General features: G+C 42.3%; 1 protein-coding gene across 1 annotated transcript in view; it reads left to right on the top strand.

Annotated features, from left to right (window-relative positions):
• Positions 1-1,742: 1,742 nt before the first annotated feature.
• The window catches only part of BICC1 (BicC family RNA binding protein 1), a 225,003-nt gene continuing 208,177 nt past the window's right edge, over positions 1,743-18,568 (top strand). The window contains exon 1 of the mRNA XM_075841183.1: positions 1,743-2,063. Within this exon, the coding sequence (XP_075697298.1) occupies positions 1,880-2,063 (184 nt within the window). The 5' untranslated portion in view covers positions 1,743-1,879. The remainder of the gene's footprint in view (positions 2,064-18,568) is intronic.

The raw sequence follows: 18,568 nt of genomic DNA, 5'->3' as shown, positions 1-18,568 counted from the left end.
ACGTGGTAAAAATAGATCGTTTTTCTAAATAAAAAGCACTGCTGTTACCTACATTATAGCGCCGATCTTCTTATGTAGGAGATAGGCCACTTATAATGTGGTGACAGAGCCTCTTTAACATATTCCTCGTTTCCCTCTACTCCTTCCCTATGCAGTTTTCATCCATGGCTAGCTGAACACCCTACTGCTACAGCCCGATCAAAGTTGGTGGGGGCCCCTGGGAAAATAGTTTTGTGAGAACCCCTTCCCCAGCAGCAGTGTTATATATTGCATGGCTAAGTTACGCTGGTCGGCTATGTCTTGCTGCCAGCGGTGCCTGGGAAGGGCTAGAGGGAACTGGGTAGTGGGGGCCCATGGGCAGTTGCCTCTTTTCCACTCCCTATAATCCGGCTCTGTCAACCACGTCTGTTTGTTAGGGTATGTGCACACACAGAGTCAAAAACGTTCAAAATACGGAGCTGTTTTCAAGGGAAAACAGCCCCTGATTTTCAGACGTTTTTTGAACAACTCGCGTATTTTGCTGCGTTTTTCGCGGCTTTTTCACAGCGTTTTTTACGGCCGTTTTTGGAGCTGTTTTCATTGGAGTCTATGAGAAAACGGCTCCAGAAACGTCCAAAGAAGTGTCCTGCACTTCTTTTGACGAGCCGTCATTTTACGCACCGTATTTTGACAGCGACGTGTAAAATGACAGCTTGTCTGCACAGAACATCGTAAAACCCATTACAGGTAATGGGCAGATGTTTGTCGACGTATTGGAGCCGTCTTTCCAGGCGTAATTCGAGGCGTAAAACGCCTCCATTCCGCCTGAAAAGAGGTCGTGTGCACATACCCTTAGGGTTTACCTTCAGCTCCACTTCCTTATATATTTGTTTTTTGAAAATCCATAATTTGCGCCAGTGCCTTGGAAGGCCTGTTTCAGACAGGCACATTGGTAGACGTCCATAATACGGATCCGCAATTTGGAAGTTTTACGGATTATATTGCAACAGTATGTAACCAGTACATTATCAGTATTATAGATCCGTAATACTGACGGCCTGTGTTCTAGGGAGATAACAGAATTACATAAGACAGCCCATTTGAAAAACCAATGCAATATAGATGCATCCGTATTTTATTCTCTCCACAGACTTCGATGTGCTAAATGCAATAAAATATGTGAGTCGTGTATTTTACACACATCCCATTGAGTGTCGGTGTAAAGTCCTGAAATACGCCATGCAATAGGGTGTATTACGATTTTGAAAAGCGTTCACATTGAAAAATGAGTGTACGCCAAAACTAATGACATGTTTGCCGTTTTTACACGACATATTACGCTCGGATTTTAAATACACTCATCTGAATGAGGCCTTAGTAAGAGAGATGCTCTTTGGAGCCGCTCTGGCTAATACTTTAGGGTTCTGAAACCTTTCTAGTTAATCCGAGCTCCCTAAATTTTTTGAAAACAGGTTATGACTGTGAAAACGATATACGACTATATTAAAACTAGTGCAGATGAAAAGTTCAGCAGTTGCTCATAGCAACCAAACAGATCACTTATCCTGACTGGATTTTTTGGGCAACTGCTACGCTCCATGTTACATACAAGTTAGCGCCGCCACTCATGACATCAGCAGCATGGTGGCGGGGAGCGCACATGTACGTCTCCCCTCAGAGAGCTCTACATGTGAAGTGTGGCTGGTGACGTCATCCAGAGCTCCCACTGGAAGTTGTATACTTGTATGTGAGTGTGTCAGGCAGCCAGAGAGGGAGCTCACTCAGCGCTCACAGTTTGGTCCTTGCAGCTAGCGGTTCCCGGGCGCTCTCCCTGCCGCAGCTCTGTGTATATGGTTGGGCGCTGGAAGCGCTGACTTTGGCGCATTTGTTCTACGGTACGATGGCGGCTCAGTGCGACTCCATGAGCGGATACATGAACCAGTCAGACCCGGGCTCCAACAGCGAGAGAAGCACCGACTCCCCGCTACCCGGCTCTGAGGACGACTCTCCCGCTCCCCACGACCCGGAGTGGGGAGAGGAGAGGTTCCGAGTGGATAGGAAGAAGCTGGAGACCATGTTACAAGGTAACGGAGAACTTTACCAAACAATGCAGCCTGGTTATCCCGGGTACAATGTGACTCATCCACCTCAGCACTCGCTACATAAGATCCACAGCAGTCACTGGTATTATGTGGGATCCTAGAAACTCTCTCTATGGGATGCACAGCATTCACTTACTATACGAGAACCTCAGAACTTACCGTGTAGGATCCACAGCATTCTCCGTTACTATATAGGAACCTCAGAACTTACTATATAGAATCCCCAGCATTCACTGTTACTATATAGGAACCTCAGAACTTACTATATAGGATCCCCAGCATTCACCATTACTATATAGGAACCTCAGAACTTACTATATAGGATCCCCAGCATTCACCATTACTATATAGGAACCTCAGAACTTACCGTGTAGGATCCCCAGCATTCACTGTTACTATATAGAAACCTCGGAACTTACTATATAGAATCCCCAGCATTCACTGTTACTATATAGCAACCTCAGAACTTACTCTATAGAATCCCCAGCATTCACCTTTACTATATAGGAACCTCAGAACTTACTATATAGAATCCCCAGCATTCACCGTTACTATATAGGAACCTCAGAACTTACTATATAGAATCCCCAGCATTCACCGTTACTATATAGGAACCTCAGAACTTACTATATAGAATCCCCAGCATTCACCGTTACTATATAGGAACCTCAGAACTTACTATATAGAATCCCCAGCATTCACCGTTACTATATAGGAACCTCAGAACTTACTATATAGAATCCCCAGCATTCACCGTTACTATATAGGAACCTCGGAACTTACTATATAGAATCCCCAGCATTCACCGTTACTATATAGGAACCTCGGAACATACTATATAGAATCCCCAGCATTCTCTGTTACTATATAGAATCCCCAGCATTCTCTGTTACTATATAGAATCCCCAGCATTCTCTTACTATATAGAATCCCCAGCATTCTCTTACTATATAGAATCCCCAGCATTCTCTGTTACTATATAGAATCCCCTGCATTCTCTGTTACTATATAGGAACCTCAGAACTTACTATATGGAATCCCCAGCATTCACTGTTACTATATGGAATCCCCAGCATTCACTGTTACTATATGGAATCCCCGGCATTCACTGTTACTATATAGAATCCCCGGCATTCTCTGTTACTATATAGAATCCCCGGCATTCTCTGTTACTATATAGAATCCCCGGCATTCTCTGTTACTATATAGAATCCCCGCCATTCTCTGTTACTATATAGGAACCTCAGAACTTACTATATGGAATCCCCAGCATTCACTGTTACTATATAGAATCCCCGGCATTCTCTGTTACTATATAGAATCCCCTGTATTCTCTGTTACTATATAGAATCCCCGGCATTCTCTGTTACTGTATAGAATCCCCGGCATTCTCTGTTACTATATAGGAACCTCAGAACTTACCACGTAGGATCCCCATCACTCATTGGGCTGCTGCATAAGAGCGTCTGCACTCACAATGTTATTATATAGGGTCCCCTGGACTCAATATGAAATGTTATAGGTTCCTCACAACTCACTCTTGTACAATATAGGGTTATCACAACGCACTCTTGTACGATATAGGGTCCTCAGCACTCTGGTACTGTATAGGGTCCTCAGAATTCATTACATTATATAGGGCACACGCTTCTAATCTATCATCGACAGCACAATTCTCTGACTCCCATGATGGCAAAACACTTTCTACTACTGACTCCTTTTGTCCTAGGTTAAGTTGTATCCTGAATTGTCCATCACCTGGTTAGAACTTCCTCTGTCTGGAGGCAGATCTATATGGCAGAAACCTTCAAGTTATTGTTAGAATTGCATTATGTGTAGTCGGGCCCTAGTACTTACCAACCTATATACCATGTAATAAAAGTAATATAAAAGGAAGGGGTCAGATCTTATTGACCTGGAGCAGTTATCAGTATGAATGCTCTTTATGGTTCACTTTGCCCCGCTAACGACTCGCCCTAACATTTACCACCTACTGAAGAATGATGTATTATATAAAGTACTAGTCCCTATCAGGGTTGACCATTTAGGCCAAAGGCACCTGAAATTTTGTAGCTTGAGCCACATTCATGAATATCAGGTGGTGTTGATACTGCTAAAGGAAGTAGTTTTCTGAAATGATCAATGTCCTATTAACAGTTTACCACCAGTTACTAATAAGGGTAAGGCCACACGTAGCGACAAACCCTCGCTGCAATCCGGCTTTACTGCACATCTGCCCAGTCTTAAAACTGCTTTTCACCTACAAAAACGGTGCAGACATAAACAAACATTCCAAATCCACGTGGGTTTGCCTTTAATTAAAACCACGTATCGGCATGGTTTTCAGACGCTGCGTGAGAAAACATCAGGGAATAATGCCAAGTGGCAGTGACGCTATGGAGCCCAATTCTGCCCAGTACCAGTATATGATCCTAACCGCGGAACCCAATGCCGATATAATGGTGGTTAGTCCAGTGTCTGCTGGCAGTCATATGGTTCTGACCCTGCTGTTACCTGCTGACACCATCAAGCTCCTGATACCATCTGCAGCTAGGAAGCTACATGCCTCCGACCCGAGAGGCATGCATTTTACCATTAGCCTGTGATTGAAGAAATAAAAGGAGTATCTCAGGAGAACTGCACAAAAAAAATAGATTTGTCTTTATTGCTACTTGGTATTACTAACGAAATAAAATGGTGGTTTCAGGACTCATCCAAATTTAATTGATGGGCGGCACCACCTGTCAACGTAGCTATTAGACGCCTTATGAATAAACATAACTAGTGTATAGATAGCAGTGGTTCTCTAGTTGGAACAAAACGGCATCTCCTAGCCTGCCCCAGAATGCTAGGGGTTGTAGTTTTTTCTATGACTGGAGAGATACAGGTTGTACACCATTGTTGTATAGCATAATCCCATTGCTGCAAAGTAAAATAATAAAAATGCTGCTGTCTCCAAATGGACCTTATTTGCCATTCATTTATGTAGCCCACCATTCTGTGTACAGCACCAGTCTCATCTCCCTCTTGTATACACATTAGGACCAAATAGACTATTATTTGCATAAACAACATTGTGCTTATTTTGGTAGTCATGTTTATTTATTTTTCATTTTTTTTCTTACTACAATTTCGCCAATGTTTTATAAACATGTATGTGAATATACTAGTAACATGACATCAGCTTGAATCCTTAGGGCTCATTCAGACAAGCGTGATTCTCGGACATGCGTGAGTTTTGACGCAGCCAGCGTCCACTGAGTGAAACTAGTCGCCCCGTTGAAGTCTATGGCTGCGTGAAAACCACGGACAGCACACAGACGCACATCTGTGTGCTGTCCGTGTTTCACGCATCAATTACATAGAAATTCAGAGAATTTAAAATAAAAAAAAGTGATTGCACGGACGTTAAGGGTATGTGCACACGCTAGCTTGCTTTTACGTCTGAAAAGACAGACTGTTTTCAGGAGAAAACAGCTGCGTCGTTTCAGACGTAAAAGCTCCTCCTCGCATTATGCGTGGCGTCTTTGACGCTGGTAAATCTTGAACTGCTCTTCATTGACTTCAATGAAGAACGGCTCAAATTACGTAGCAAACAAGTGTCCTGCACTTCTTTGACACGGCAGTCATTTTACACGTCGTCGTTTGACAGCTTTCAAACGACGGCGCGTAAATTACAGGTCGTCTGCACAGTACGTAGGCAAACCCATTCAAATGAATGGGCAGATGTTTGCCGACGTATTGTAGCCCTATTTTCAGGCGTAAAACGAGGCATAATACGCCTTGTTCACGTCTGAAAATAGGTCGTTTGAACCCAGCCTAAAAATGCATGCCACGTGCAAAGCTCACTGATATGAAATGTAGGAAAAATGCTGTGTTTTTTTACGCGTGCAAATTGGACACGTCACGAATCGTCACCCCTCAGCAGGTGAATAAGACTTGAGGCTTTCTACAAGTACTTTCCATTTAAATTTTATAGTTACCTAGAGAGAATGCAAAGGAAATTTTATCCATGTAAACATGGCTTTGTTTACTAGAGCAGTTGTCCAGTTGAGACGATTCCGATGTGTTCATTTCATTCATTAACTAGGTGTGGTCAAATTGCATTTTGTTTTTACCTTGATTTTTACAAAATTGCACCAAATAATGCGATTTGACTGCTCTGTCTGAATAAACCCTAAGGGTGGATTCACATCACCATGCAGATTGTAGTGCAGTTGTTTTTTTTTAGCTAATGTCAGAAGTAGATAAAGGAGAAGTATACGTTTTTCCTTTAGATTTCCAATTACTTTTAAAAACACTTCTGGCTTTGGCTAAAAAAAATCGGCAACAACAAATACTTGATGTGTAAATCTAGCCAAAGTGCATTAATTAAAGGGGTTGTCCCTGTCTATATACCCAATTAGGTCATTTAAATGGTTGCATGTAATGCTACAATTCCCTAATCGCAGATGCAGCAGGGGATGGCAACTTGTGACCACCTGATTGCTGCTGTTCTCATATTAATGGGATTGTTTGTTATGAGACAACCCATTTAATGGGACATTACTGCCAGAAAAGGAAATCTTAATGGGAAAACATATCTTTATTTTTTTAGAATTGTTTGTTTTTTACATTTCGGCAGTACTATGCAATTTTAAAAATGAATTATTGATCAATGAGCACAAAGGGCTACATCTCCTGAATAGTAGGGCAGACTATTTTCAGTTTGCAACCTGTTGCAAGATATAGTGTAGCACATGGAGCAATATAGGGCTGTATTTGGCATAAAGATGGCCAGATGGGACAACCCCTTTAAATCCTTTAATGTTACACTCTAAACTAGGTTTCTGCATATACATTTGGGTTTGCCCCCTATTGATAGATTGTGTACAGGTTCTTCATTACACTTAATTTTTTTATAGGCAGGAAGTATCTTTGTCTGCAATATACCTTTTTGAAGGTGTTGGGCAGTCCTAAGAAATGGATGGCCTATCCTCAGGCTAGGCCATCAATATCTCATCTATCGGGGTTAGGTTCCTGGCACCCCCCCGGTCCATCAGCTGTTTTGAAGGGGCCGCACTGCTCATACGAGTCAGACCCTGACCGATGAGATATTGATGGCCTATCCTGAGGATAGGCCATCCATTTTGTAGGACTGGACAACCCCTTTAACCTGGAACCAGCAGAAATTTGCTATGTGTTTTCAAGATTACACTTTAATATGAAATATATTTAATTCCCTTGACATCAGGTCTTTTCACAATGCGGAGCACATAAATAATCCCATCACAATAGTATACAAATGAAAATCTCTGCAGGAAATAATTGTTACATAATTGTCAGTTATTATATACAGGCAGGGAATAGGAATGATTTATTTGTTCAAGGAAAGTTGTATTGTAAAGGTTCAGAAGATGTAGGAGATAATTTTTCAGGCTCCTCTAACTATAATTCTGTTTATTGTAGATGTTATGTTCTGTAATATATTACATGTAGCAGTTCTGTTCTTTCCAGTTCCTGCAGCCTCACTCAATCCTCCATGTTTGTGCTCTGCTATGCACTTTTGCATTGCTGTACAATCCTTTTTAATGTATACAGAAGCATCTTCAGTTAAAGTAAAGAGCAAGGATGTTAAGAAAAAAATTTTTTGTTAATAAATGGAGTTGATGGGACCTAAGAAATCTATTTACAACATCATCATTTCCAAAATAAAGAACATCTGCTTTCGAGTTAGAAAAGAATGTAGCCGTTTCCGATCTTTGCTCAGCACAGATGAGTAAGAAAGTGACTTATATTACAAAGGTGGTGGGCTAAAATGTGAGTATTTATGTAAAAGTGCAAGTTGTGGGGGTGGCGGGAGACGTAACAAAGACAGATCTTAAGTGTTTCCAGTGTCAGGAAGACTGAGGCTTTCTGGGAGTTGAGTGAATCATTTTGCCTGCCTATATATACTGTGATTTGAGGCTGGAAAAGGGATGAATAATCTTCCTCTGAGCTGCCAAAGTCTGAAAGGAAAATCTCCTCATTTCATACTGAAGAACTTCCTGTATTGCGACCTCCTCAACTCTGATCCAAGTTATATTTTAGTTGTAGCAGAGTTGTGCGGATGTTGTGGATGCTGATTTCCACATCACGCTGGATAGTTTTGCTGTTGAATTTTAAGTAGTTATTTAGCCAGTTGCATCATGGTCGTCTGGTTTAGGAGATCCATTTTATATACCCTATTAGGTTAGGGTTAATAGAGGGGGCTCTCATTCAGGAGTGTCACCAGCCAGAGCATAGAGTAGTTAGGAATAATGGGGGAGATTTGCTAGGATAAATGCACCAGAGTTTTGGCTCAATGTGTGCTAAAAAAAACAACTGGTATACATACCTTGCTTCATATTTATTTTGTGTTTTAGACATCATTTTTTTTTTTTTTTTTTATGCTCCTCACTAGACTAAAGTGTCTAGAAAAGGGCCATGGCTTAACAAAAATGGTATTAAACAAATGTGCTGAAATGGCACTAAATATTGGTTAAAGTAAGCCAACCAAGTGATGGTGTAAAGGAGAGAAAGTCTAACATGCCTAGCAAGATGCAAACAAATTTATCATGCAGCATGCGCCACTGTGATAAATTTGGCTCCTCTTCAGCCTGCCTGGTCTAGTTTTAAGCTTAGTTTAAAGGGGTTGTCCATGACCGGACAACTGATAACCTATCCACAGGATAGGTTATCAGTATATACCGCATGTATTCTATCTGTGTAGCAAAAACATTGCGCTGTATTGTCAAATCACTGCTGCTTTTAATTGTACTAGTATTTAGATATGAAGGAATTGCTGTGTTTGCAATCTCATAATGTGTTACTTTAGGTATTCCTACAATTTTACTTTTTTAATGAAACTAATGCACCGTCCCCACAAGGCCCTGGCCATATGTACGGCAGTATTCTTCCATAGAAGTATTGTTTGTAGGAGAGAATAGCTCCGTACACACGGCAGCCAACAGGGCATGTATGCCACAGGAGCATTGATTGTATTGAAACATCTTCCAATATAATGTCAGATTCTCTGTGAATTCCTGGATATCCTCAAATTGTCATTCTTTAGTGTGTACATTACATAGATGATATACGCTGATCAGCCATAAGATTAAAACCACCTGCCTAATATTGTGTAGGTTCCCCGTTGTGCTGTAAACAGCTCTGACCCATCGTAGGATGGACTCCACAAGACCTCTGAAGGTGTCCTGTGGTATCTGCTACCACGCAGATTCTTTAAGCCTTGTAAGTTTGCGGGATGGGGCTCCATGGATCCGACTTCTTTTTTCAGCACATCTTACAGATGCTGGATCAGATTGAGATCTGGAGAATTTGGAGGCCAAGTCAACACCTTGAACTCGTTCATGTCCCTCAAACCATTCCTGAACAGTTTTTGCAGTGTGGCGGGGCACATTATCATGGTAAAAAAGGCCACTGCCATTGGAGAACAGTGTTGTCGTGAGGGGTTGTTCTTGGTCTGCAGCAATGTTTAGGTAGGTGGTACGTATCAAAGTAACATCCACATGAATACCAGGACCCAAGGTTTCCTAGCAGAATATTGCTCGTAGCAGCACACTGACTCTGCTGACTTGCTTTTTTCCCATAATGCATCCTGGTGCCATCTCCCCAGGTAAGCTCGCACAGGCACCCGGCCGTCCACATGATGTGACAGAAAATATGATTCATAAAATTGGGCCACCCTCTTCCGTTGCTCAACGGTCAGTACTGATGCTCACGTGCCCATTGTAGGTGCTTATGGTGATGGATGGGGGTGAGCATGGCACTCTGACAGGTTTGCGGCTATGCCACCCCATATAAAGTAAGCAGCGATGCACTGTGTTGTGACACCATTCTCCCAGAGCCAGCATTAACTTATTCAGCAATTTGTGAATCACAGAGCCTTAGGCGCCTATAAACCTGTTGCTGGTTCACATATTGTCCTTCGATGGACCACCGCATACTGGAAACACCCCACGAGATCTGTTGTTTTTGAGATTCTCCGACCAAGTTGTCTAGCCATCTCAATTTGGCCCTTGCCAAAGTCACTCAGATCATTATACTTTGGACATTTTTGACTGTTCAATTGCTGCCCAATCTATCCCACCCCTTGACTAGCGCCATTGTAGTGAGATAATGTTATTCACTTACACAGTTACTGGTTTTAATGTTACGACTGACCACAGTGTATATGCTAATATTAAAAATGTATACATTATTGGAGGATCAATATTTTTACGTGAGTTATCGGTTTTGTTTAATTATCAGTCTAGAAATGTCATGTCCAGAATGACATGTTGTGAGTTTTACGCAGCACACATACGCTTTGTTAAAATCACGGACTGTCTGAACGGCCCCATTCACTAACGTAGGTCCGTGTGACACGTGTGATTTTCACGCACGTATCACGGACATAATACACGTTCGTGTGAATAAGCCTAAGTGGTAATTCTCAACAAAAGTCTCAAGGCCTCCTTCACACACAGAATTTTCCTGACAGTAAAAAAGGTTTTTAAAAATGCTATTGATGTTAAAATGAAACTTGCGTTTTTATGTGGTGTCGTTTTGTACGTGCTTTCCCCTTTTTTTTTTTTTGCATTTTTGAAGTCTTGTAGAGACCTTTTATAAGACATACGCCATACCCATGCTGTGTAAGGGCCAGTTCACACAGAGTATTTTGACGTGCTTTTTGGAGCGGAAACCGCTCCGCCAAACTCGTCAAAAACCGTCCGAAAATGCCTCCCATTGACTTCAATGGGAGGCGGGGGCGGTTTTCACCCGCGAGCGGTAAAACCACCTCGCGGGAGAAAGAAGGGACATGCCCTATCTTCGCGCGTTTACGCCTCTGACCTCCTATTGACCTCAATGGGAGGCAGAGCGTATTTCGTGGAGTTTTTTTTGCCCGTAGCACTCAATGGCCGCGGGGCGAAAACCGCGGAAAATGACGTGCAGGAAGTACAAAATCTGCCTCAAAATGCCAAACGCCATTTAGAGGCAGAATTTTCCTCCTGCAAAAAACTCAATGTGAACACAGCCTTAGGCCTTATTCACATGAACGTGTTATACATCCGTGTTACGTTCGTGATTTTCACGTGCGTCGCACGGACCTATGTTAATGAATGGGGCAGTTCAGACTGTCAGTGAATTTCACACAGCGTATGTGCGCTGCGTGAAACTCATGACATATCCTATATTTGCCTGTGTTTCGCGCTGCACGCACCCATTGAGGCCTTATTCACACGGACATGTCCGTTTTGCGCGCGCAAAAAACGCTGCGTTTTTCTCGCGCAAAAGGTTTGTGTGTCATCAGCATATGGTGCGCGGCTGCGTGATTTTTTTCGCAGCCGGCATCATTATGACACTCTGGTTTTACGTTTACAAACAGAAAAGCACGTGGTTCTTTTCTGTTTTCATTCATTTATTTTCCTACTGTGGGTGCGTGCTGCGCGAAACACGGCCAAATATAGGACATGTCATGAGTTTCACGCAGCGCACATACTCTGAAAATCATGCGCGTAGCACGGACGTATATCACGTTTTGTGTGAATAAGGCCTGAAGTCAATGGATGCGTGCAAATCGCGCTCGGCACACGGAAGCACTTCAGGGTGATGCGCGCTACAGTAGTAAAAACTACCACGTGCTTTTCTGTTTGTAAGCATAAAACCAGAGTCATCATGATGCCGGTTGCTGATGACACACGGACATTTTGCGCTTGCAAAACGCAGCATTTTTTGCGCGTGCAAAACGGACATGTCCGTGTGAATAAGGCCTTAGGCTGGGTTCACACACCCTATTTACGGACGTAATTCGGGCGTTTTAGCCCCGAATTACGTCCGAAAATACGGCTCCAAAGCGGCAGCAAACATCTGCCCATTCATTTGAATGGGCTTTACGATGTTCTGTTCCGACGGTCATTATTTTTTACGCGCCCGCGTCAAAAAGTGCCTGTCACTTCTTCATATGTAATTGGAGCCGTTTTCCATGGAAAAACAGGGAGGCATTTTCGAAAGTTTTTTGGCGCGTTTTTCGACGTGGTTTCCTCGTTAAAAAACGAGTAAAAAAACTGTGTCAACTGGGCCTTAGGAAAATAACGCCACTGATTACAATATTGCCTCAAAGACTCCACAAAGAAAACCACAGTTGCATGTAGTACATTTGAAATTTTACTTTAGACGTTAATGTAACATCTGGGTGGGGATCAGCTGCAATATCACATACAACCTGTTGACAGGTGTGGCACTTTTTTGTTTTTCTATAATCAATGAAAAATGGCTCCAAAAACGGCGCAAGAAGTGACATACACTTTCTCACTGGCGTTTTTTTTTTTTTTTTTTTTTTTTTTTAAAACTGTCCGTCGGAGCAGAATACAGTTTTTTCCAGTCAATGGGCAGATGTTTGGAGGCATTCTGCTTCCTATTTTTCGGCTATTTTGCAGTTTACGGCCCGAAAACGGCCGAAAATAAGCCATGTAAACGTGCTCACAGGCCGCATTCACGCAAAGCGTATTACATGCAGATTTTCCTGCGGCAACTCTGCAGTGTGATGCAATACAAGCAAAGTAAACGAGATTTCATGTAATCTCATCAACACGTTGCAGAATTTTTCCACATGTAAACTGACCTGCTGTGCGTATTTTACGCAGCATGTAAATGTATCTTACATTTCTATCTAAGAATTGTATCTGACAAGTTTATGAAAAAAAGCATGAAAATCTGCACAAATAGTATGCATTTAAAGAGGCTTTTAAAGTATGCATTTAAAGAGGCTCTGTCACCAGATGCTGCTGCAGAATCAACTGTAGCCTCTGGTGCCGATGTGGCCGTCACGATGCAGGACCTGTGAGTGACGTCACAGATCTGCACTGTCAGAAGCTGGGCGTTGTGAAGAGAAGTGGATGATACTTCTCTTCAGAGCGCCTAGCTAGTAAAAGTATTAAAAACGCCCCGATGTACGCACATAATACACGCCCAGTTGGACTTTTACTTTTAAACACACCCACTTGGACTTTTGCAAGCCTCATTTGCATATCTACAAAAATGGTCATAACTTGGCCAAAAAATGCTCGTTTTTTAAAAATAAAAACGTTACTGTAATCTACATTGCAGCGCCTATCTGCTGCAATAGCAGATAGGGGTTGCAAAATCTGGTGACAGAGCCTCTTTAACCTAAAAGGGTTGTTCGTTTTCATCAAATGAAAGTTATTTTTGGGATAATTAAAAGTTATACAATTTTCTAATATACTTTCCCAGAATCGACAATTATCACCTAACTGAATCGGTGGTAATTGTGGATTTTGGGAATACCCCTTTAATTCTCTGCTTATAATTCAGTAGGAACATTCATTGTTTACTTCCAGTAGATACAGTTCTAGCTATGGTCATGTGACGGACACACAAGTGCTGGGAGAGTTAGAAGACAAAGATCCATATCGTACACCTGTGAAATGTTATAAATTAGGATCTAATTTATAATATTTCCTGACTTGTGAAAAAATTAAAACAATGTTTAATCACTTAAATACCAACTGTTTAACTGAAAAAAATAAAAATTTCTAGCGACCTAGAAAAGGGCACCTCATGCATTACTAATCTGTGTGCCGCGGCATGGTCGTGTTTTCCAAGCATTTTATTTTCCCCTAGAAAAAAAAATTGGTATGTTGTATTATGGAGATATTCTCCCCTTGAATTTTGTCTATCATAAAATCCTGTGTGCCTCCGTGTAGCATCCGTGATACATGGGGTAAAGTATGAGCCTATCGCTTCAAATGGGCACCACCTGCTTTGAGAGTAAGAGCTCATTAAAGGGAACCTTTCACCTGCCCATACATGTGCAGCATGTAATAGCCGGGCTTCACAAACTCTCACTTTACACTTTTTTCCTATCTTCCTCAGTTATTTTCATATCCGTGGCATTCTATTTGGTGTCCGATATGTAAATAAGCCCCTGAACTGTCAATGGGGCATTCCTATCTAACTAAATGGCAAGGGGGCGTGATGTCTTCGCTCTGACACTGTCCAATCAGCTACGGACAGTGTCAGAGCGGCTTGCACTGTCATCCTTCCCAGGAGAAGAACACACACTGACTGATGGTTCTGCAGAGAGCGCTCTTTGTCTGTGTGTGTTCCCGCGGGAGGGAACACCGCGCAAGCCGCCCTGACGCTGTCCATGTATTGGCAGGTGAAAGGTCTGTTTACACAGTGTGGTCAAATAGCAATTTTTACACGCTTCACCAGGTATTGTGCAAAATGCTCAGATTTTGATGTGTTCTTAGATTACGTAATTGGTATACACAGGGATTAAGGCCTCATGCACATGACCGTAGCCATGTGCACGGCCGTGATTTTCGGGTCGGCCGGCAGCGGACTGTCAGCCGCAAGCCGCCCGCAAATCGCGGGCAATGCACATGGCCGTGGCCATTATTTTCAATGAGCCCGGACCGCAGAAGACGGCTGTAATAAGACAGGTCCGTTCTTTCTGCGGTGTGGGCTCCCGGGCCGTGCACGGACAGTAAAAACTACGGTCGTGTGCATGGCCCCATAGAAATGTATGGGGCCGCAATTCTCTTGTGGATTTTCGGGGGGAATTGCGGCCGCAAAAGCACGTTCGTGTGCATCGGGCCTAAGGTAGAATTTTTTATTTTTTTTTAAAAAGTAGCTTTATGAGATTTTGGTTTTTGATATAAGTAAAGATCTATTCGCTTTTGGTCCTTACATTTAGGAAGTCTGGAGTTTTCTGAGTGTATAACCTAGCACTAAATCTATTTCATACCATCTGTGTACATCTGCAAAAGTAGTTCTATCAGAACTGCAGCGAGGGAGGGAAAACGCAGGTCCCCAGTGACTAGAATTGGATGATACTTGGACAAAGCTGTTGAGTGCTGTTTTCATCATCACACCTCTTGTTTATTAGGGTATATTTACACATAGCAGATTTGTTCCAGAAATTTCTGTACATCTGAATGGGGTTGTTGCTTCAAAAATTTCGGCAAAAAATCTGCCATCTGCTCGAAATGTTATGCTTTTCTGGCTCTGAGCCATTGTATGAAATATTTGATTTTAACTTAAAGGGATACTTTGGCCTTTTTGAAGGGCTTGACTCCAGAACATTTAAACGCGTGCGATAGTCACATGTGCATGGTAAATTGCACTGCAATATCGTTCGATGTTGCATGCAATGTTACTCTATGGGATCACTTGTACGTAAAAAAGTTACATTTTTTTTTGTGATTTAGTTCGAAAGTCATTGCTAGAGTATCGAATGGGAGTTACTGCTGTAATCTCACGTGAAATGCAGAGCAACACATCGTGCAGGAGGTTACAAATCAAACCTGGAAAGTTGCGCTACCACAAGTCTGTGTACCCTCATTATCGTGTTATGTACATTTTTGGGTGTACTGTGCTCTGATCATTGGACTTGCAGTGGTGCTAGTGGTAAAGCTGTGAGGAGAGCATGTATATAATTTGTAGTATTCTGGTTATTAGGTAATTGTTGATTAAAGAGGCTCTGTCACCACATTATAAGTGCCCTATCTCCTACATAAGGAGATGGGCGCTGTAATGTAGGTGACAGCAGTGCTTTTTATTTAGAAAAACGATCTATTTTTACCACTTTGAGTGATTTTTAGCTTTATGCTAATTAGATTCTTAATGACCAAGTGGGGTTGTTTTTACTTTAGACCAAGTGGGCGTTGTACAGAGGAGTGTATGACGCTGACCAATCAGCGTCATACACTTTTCTCCATTCATTTACACTGCAGATAGCGATTTAGCTATATCGTTATGTGCAGACACATAAACACACTATAACATTACTGCATTGTCCTAACTATGAATATACATTGCCTCCAGCCAGGACGTGATGTGTATTCAGAATCCTGTCACTTCTGTAGCGTCTGCGTGATAATTACAGCAAGGCAAGCGTAATCTCACGAGATTACGCTGTAAACTGTCATTTAAAACGAAATTACGTTTGCCTTGCTGGAAATCTCACAGAAAAGATTCAGAAGTGTCAGGATTCTGAATACACATCACGTCCTGGCTGGAGGTAATATATATACATTGTCAGGACACTGCAGTAATGTTAGTCTTTGTGTATGTGGCTTCACATAACGATATAGCTATATCACGATCTGCAGTGTAAATGAATGGAGAGAAGTGTATGATGCTGATTGGTCCGCGTCATACACTCCTCTGTACAATGTCCACTTGGTCTAAAGTAAACACGCCCACTTGGGCAAGAAACTCATTAGCATAAAGCTAAAAATGGCTCATAAAGTGGTGTAAAAATAGATTGTTTTTCTAAATAAAAAAAACACTGCTGTCACCTACATTACAGCGCCCATCTCCATCTCCTTATGTAGGAGATAGGGCACTTAGAGAGACTCTGTCACCACATTATAAGATTAAGCTATGCTTTTAGAATCGGGCTCCATGGCGACATTCTAGTCGTGGTAATATTGGGTTTCTGTGAGCGTTGCACGACTTCAGTGTTTCCCTATGAGGAAATACACTGATACTTTCGTGCTGCTGAAACCATTCTAACCCGTTGAGGCATTTACTCCACAAAACCTCAGGTGTTCGGTGGTATCTGGCACGAGTAGTTAGCAGCAGATCCTTTAAGTCCTGTAAGTCGTGAGGTGGGTCCTCCATGGATCAGACTTGTTTTTCTACCACATTCCACAGTGTAATATTTGGAATTTGGATACCAAGTCAAAACTTTGAACTCTTTGTAATGTTCCTCAAACCATTCCAAAACCATTTTTGCCATGAAGGTGTTGATCTGCAACAATGTGTAGGTAGGTGCTATCTGTCAAACGAACATCCTCGTGAATGCCAAGATCGAAGGTTTCCCAGCAGAAGATTGCCCAGAGCATCACCCTGCTTCCACCAGCTTGCCTAGTTCCCATAATGCATTTTGGTGCCATCTCTGACGCACATGTACCCGTCCGTCTACCTGATGTAAAATAAAACATGGTTAATCAGACCAGGCCACCTTCTCCCATTGCTATATAGTCCATTTCTGATCCTTGTGTGCCCATTGTAGGCGCTTTTTGTTGGTAAACAGTTATCAGCAATGGCACTCTGAGCAGTCTGTGACTATGTAGCCCCAAATGCAGCAACCTGCAATAAATTGTATGTTCTGGCACCTTTCTAACCAGCAGTAACTTTTTCAGGAATTTGTGCTAGAGTATATGTTCTGTGGGATTGGATAGATAGATGGCTTTTGCTCCCCATACGCATCAGTGAGCCTTGGGCGTCTATGACCCTGTTGCTGGTTCACCATTTTGTCCTTCCTTGGACTACTTTTGGTAGGTACTAACTACTGCATGCTGGGAGCACACCACAGGGTTTGCTGTTTTGGAGATGCTCTGACCCAGACCTCTAACCTAGTTTTAGTGTTAGGACTGAACGGTAACATCTAATGCACAGGACCGGTGTGTGCCGGCCTGGTCCCGTAAGTAAGCCATGGAAAGATTGGACATGTCCTATCTTTTCACGGATCAGAGAATCGGGTCTGTTTTTCATGGACCCAATTCATCCGCTAAAGTGAATGGTTCCGTGAAAACTATCGGGTGCCATTCGAATGCCGTGAAAAACGGCCAGAGCAACACTCTGTTGTGGGCAACTGCGCGAAGTCCTGCCATAATTTCAAGACTTCTGAAATGGGGAAACGCCAGAGTTATACGATTGCAGTGAAACCCCCCCCCCCCCCCCCACCACACACCTTTTACTGCAACCAAACATTGCTGTGGTTTCCCACCTTAAGGCTGGAATCACACGTGGTGTATGTTTAAGCCGCAGATTTGGCAGCGTGAATCTGTTTCAAATCTGCATGCCGAACAGGCATATTTTGCGGCAGATAGACTGACCAATGATGTGGCGTCAAAATACACCACGTGAATATAGCCTTAGAGTTTAGATAATTTAGGAAACCACTTCATATAATTGATATAAGGGTTGTTCAAATTTTCTATGCTCCTATTATTTTCAATACTGATATGGGACACACAGAAAATTGTTCTCATTGTCATCCTGTGCGGTTCGTCTTGTGGTGTTGATCTTCAGTAAAAGGTTAGATCAGTTGTCTAGGTATCAGTCTTGTATACAGAAGCATCTGGGTTGTGTTCCAGCTGCAACAACTGAGATTTATTGTGTCCGAAGACAATGGAGAGCAGCTGAAATGTCAAGTCTCTAAACTTCAGTGGCAAGAAAGCTCATCTATTGTGCTCCTAAATAAAATTGATTCGATCCATCATTAACGTACTGGTTTATAGTTTGTCATTCGAGTGCAGTTACTATTTCTATTGAGTAAAAAGTATAATGTGATATTCCTAACTTGGTAGAACTGTGATGGAAAAACAAAGTAAAGTGAATGGTCCTCTTGATAACAAGAACACAAGTTCCTTATATTATTGGTGTTTGGTCCTAAAGAGCACTCCAATAACATTTCAGAAAAACCATCAGCAGGCCCAGGTTGCTGTTTACTG

Source organism: Rhinoderma darwinii, chromosome 11 (genome assembly GCF_050947455.1).
Source record: "Rhinoderma darwinii isolate aRhiDar2 chromosome 11, aRhiDar2.hap1, whole genome shotgun sequence".
NCBI classification, from domain to species: Eukaryota; Metazoa; Chordata; class Amphibia; order Anura; family Rhinodermatidae; genus Rhinoderma; species Rhinoderma darwinii.
The sequence above is the reverse complement of the archived record's forward strand: the minus strand, read 5'-3'. Positions and strand labels throughout refer to the sequence as shown.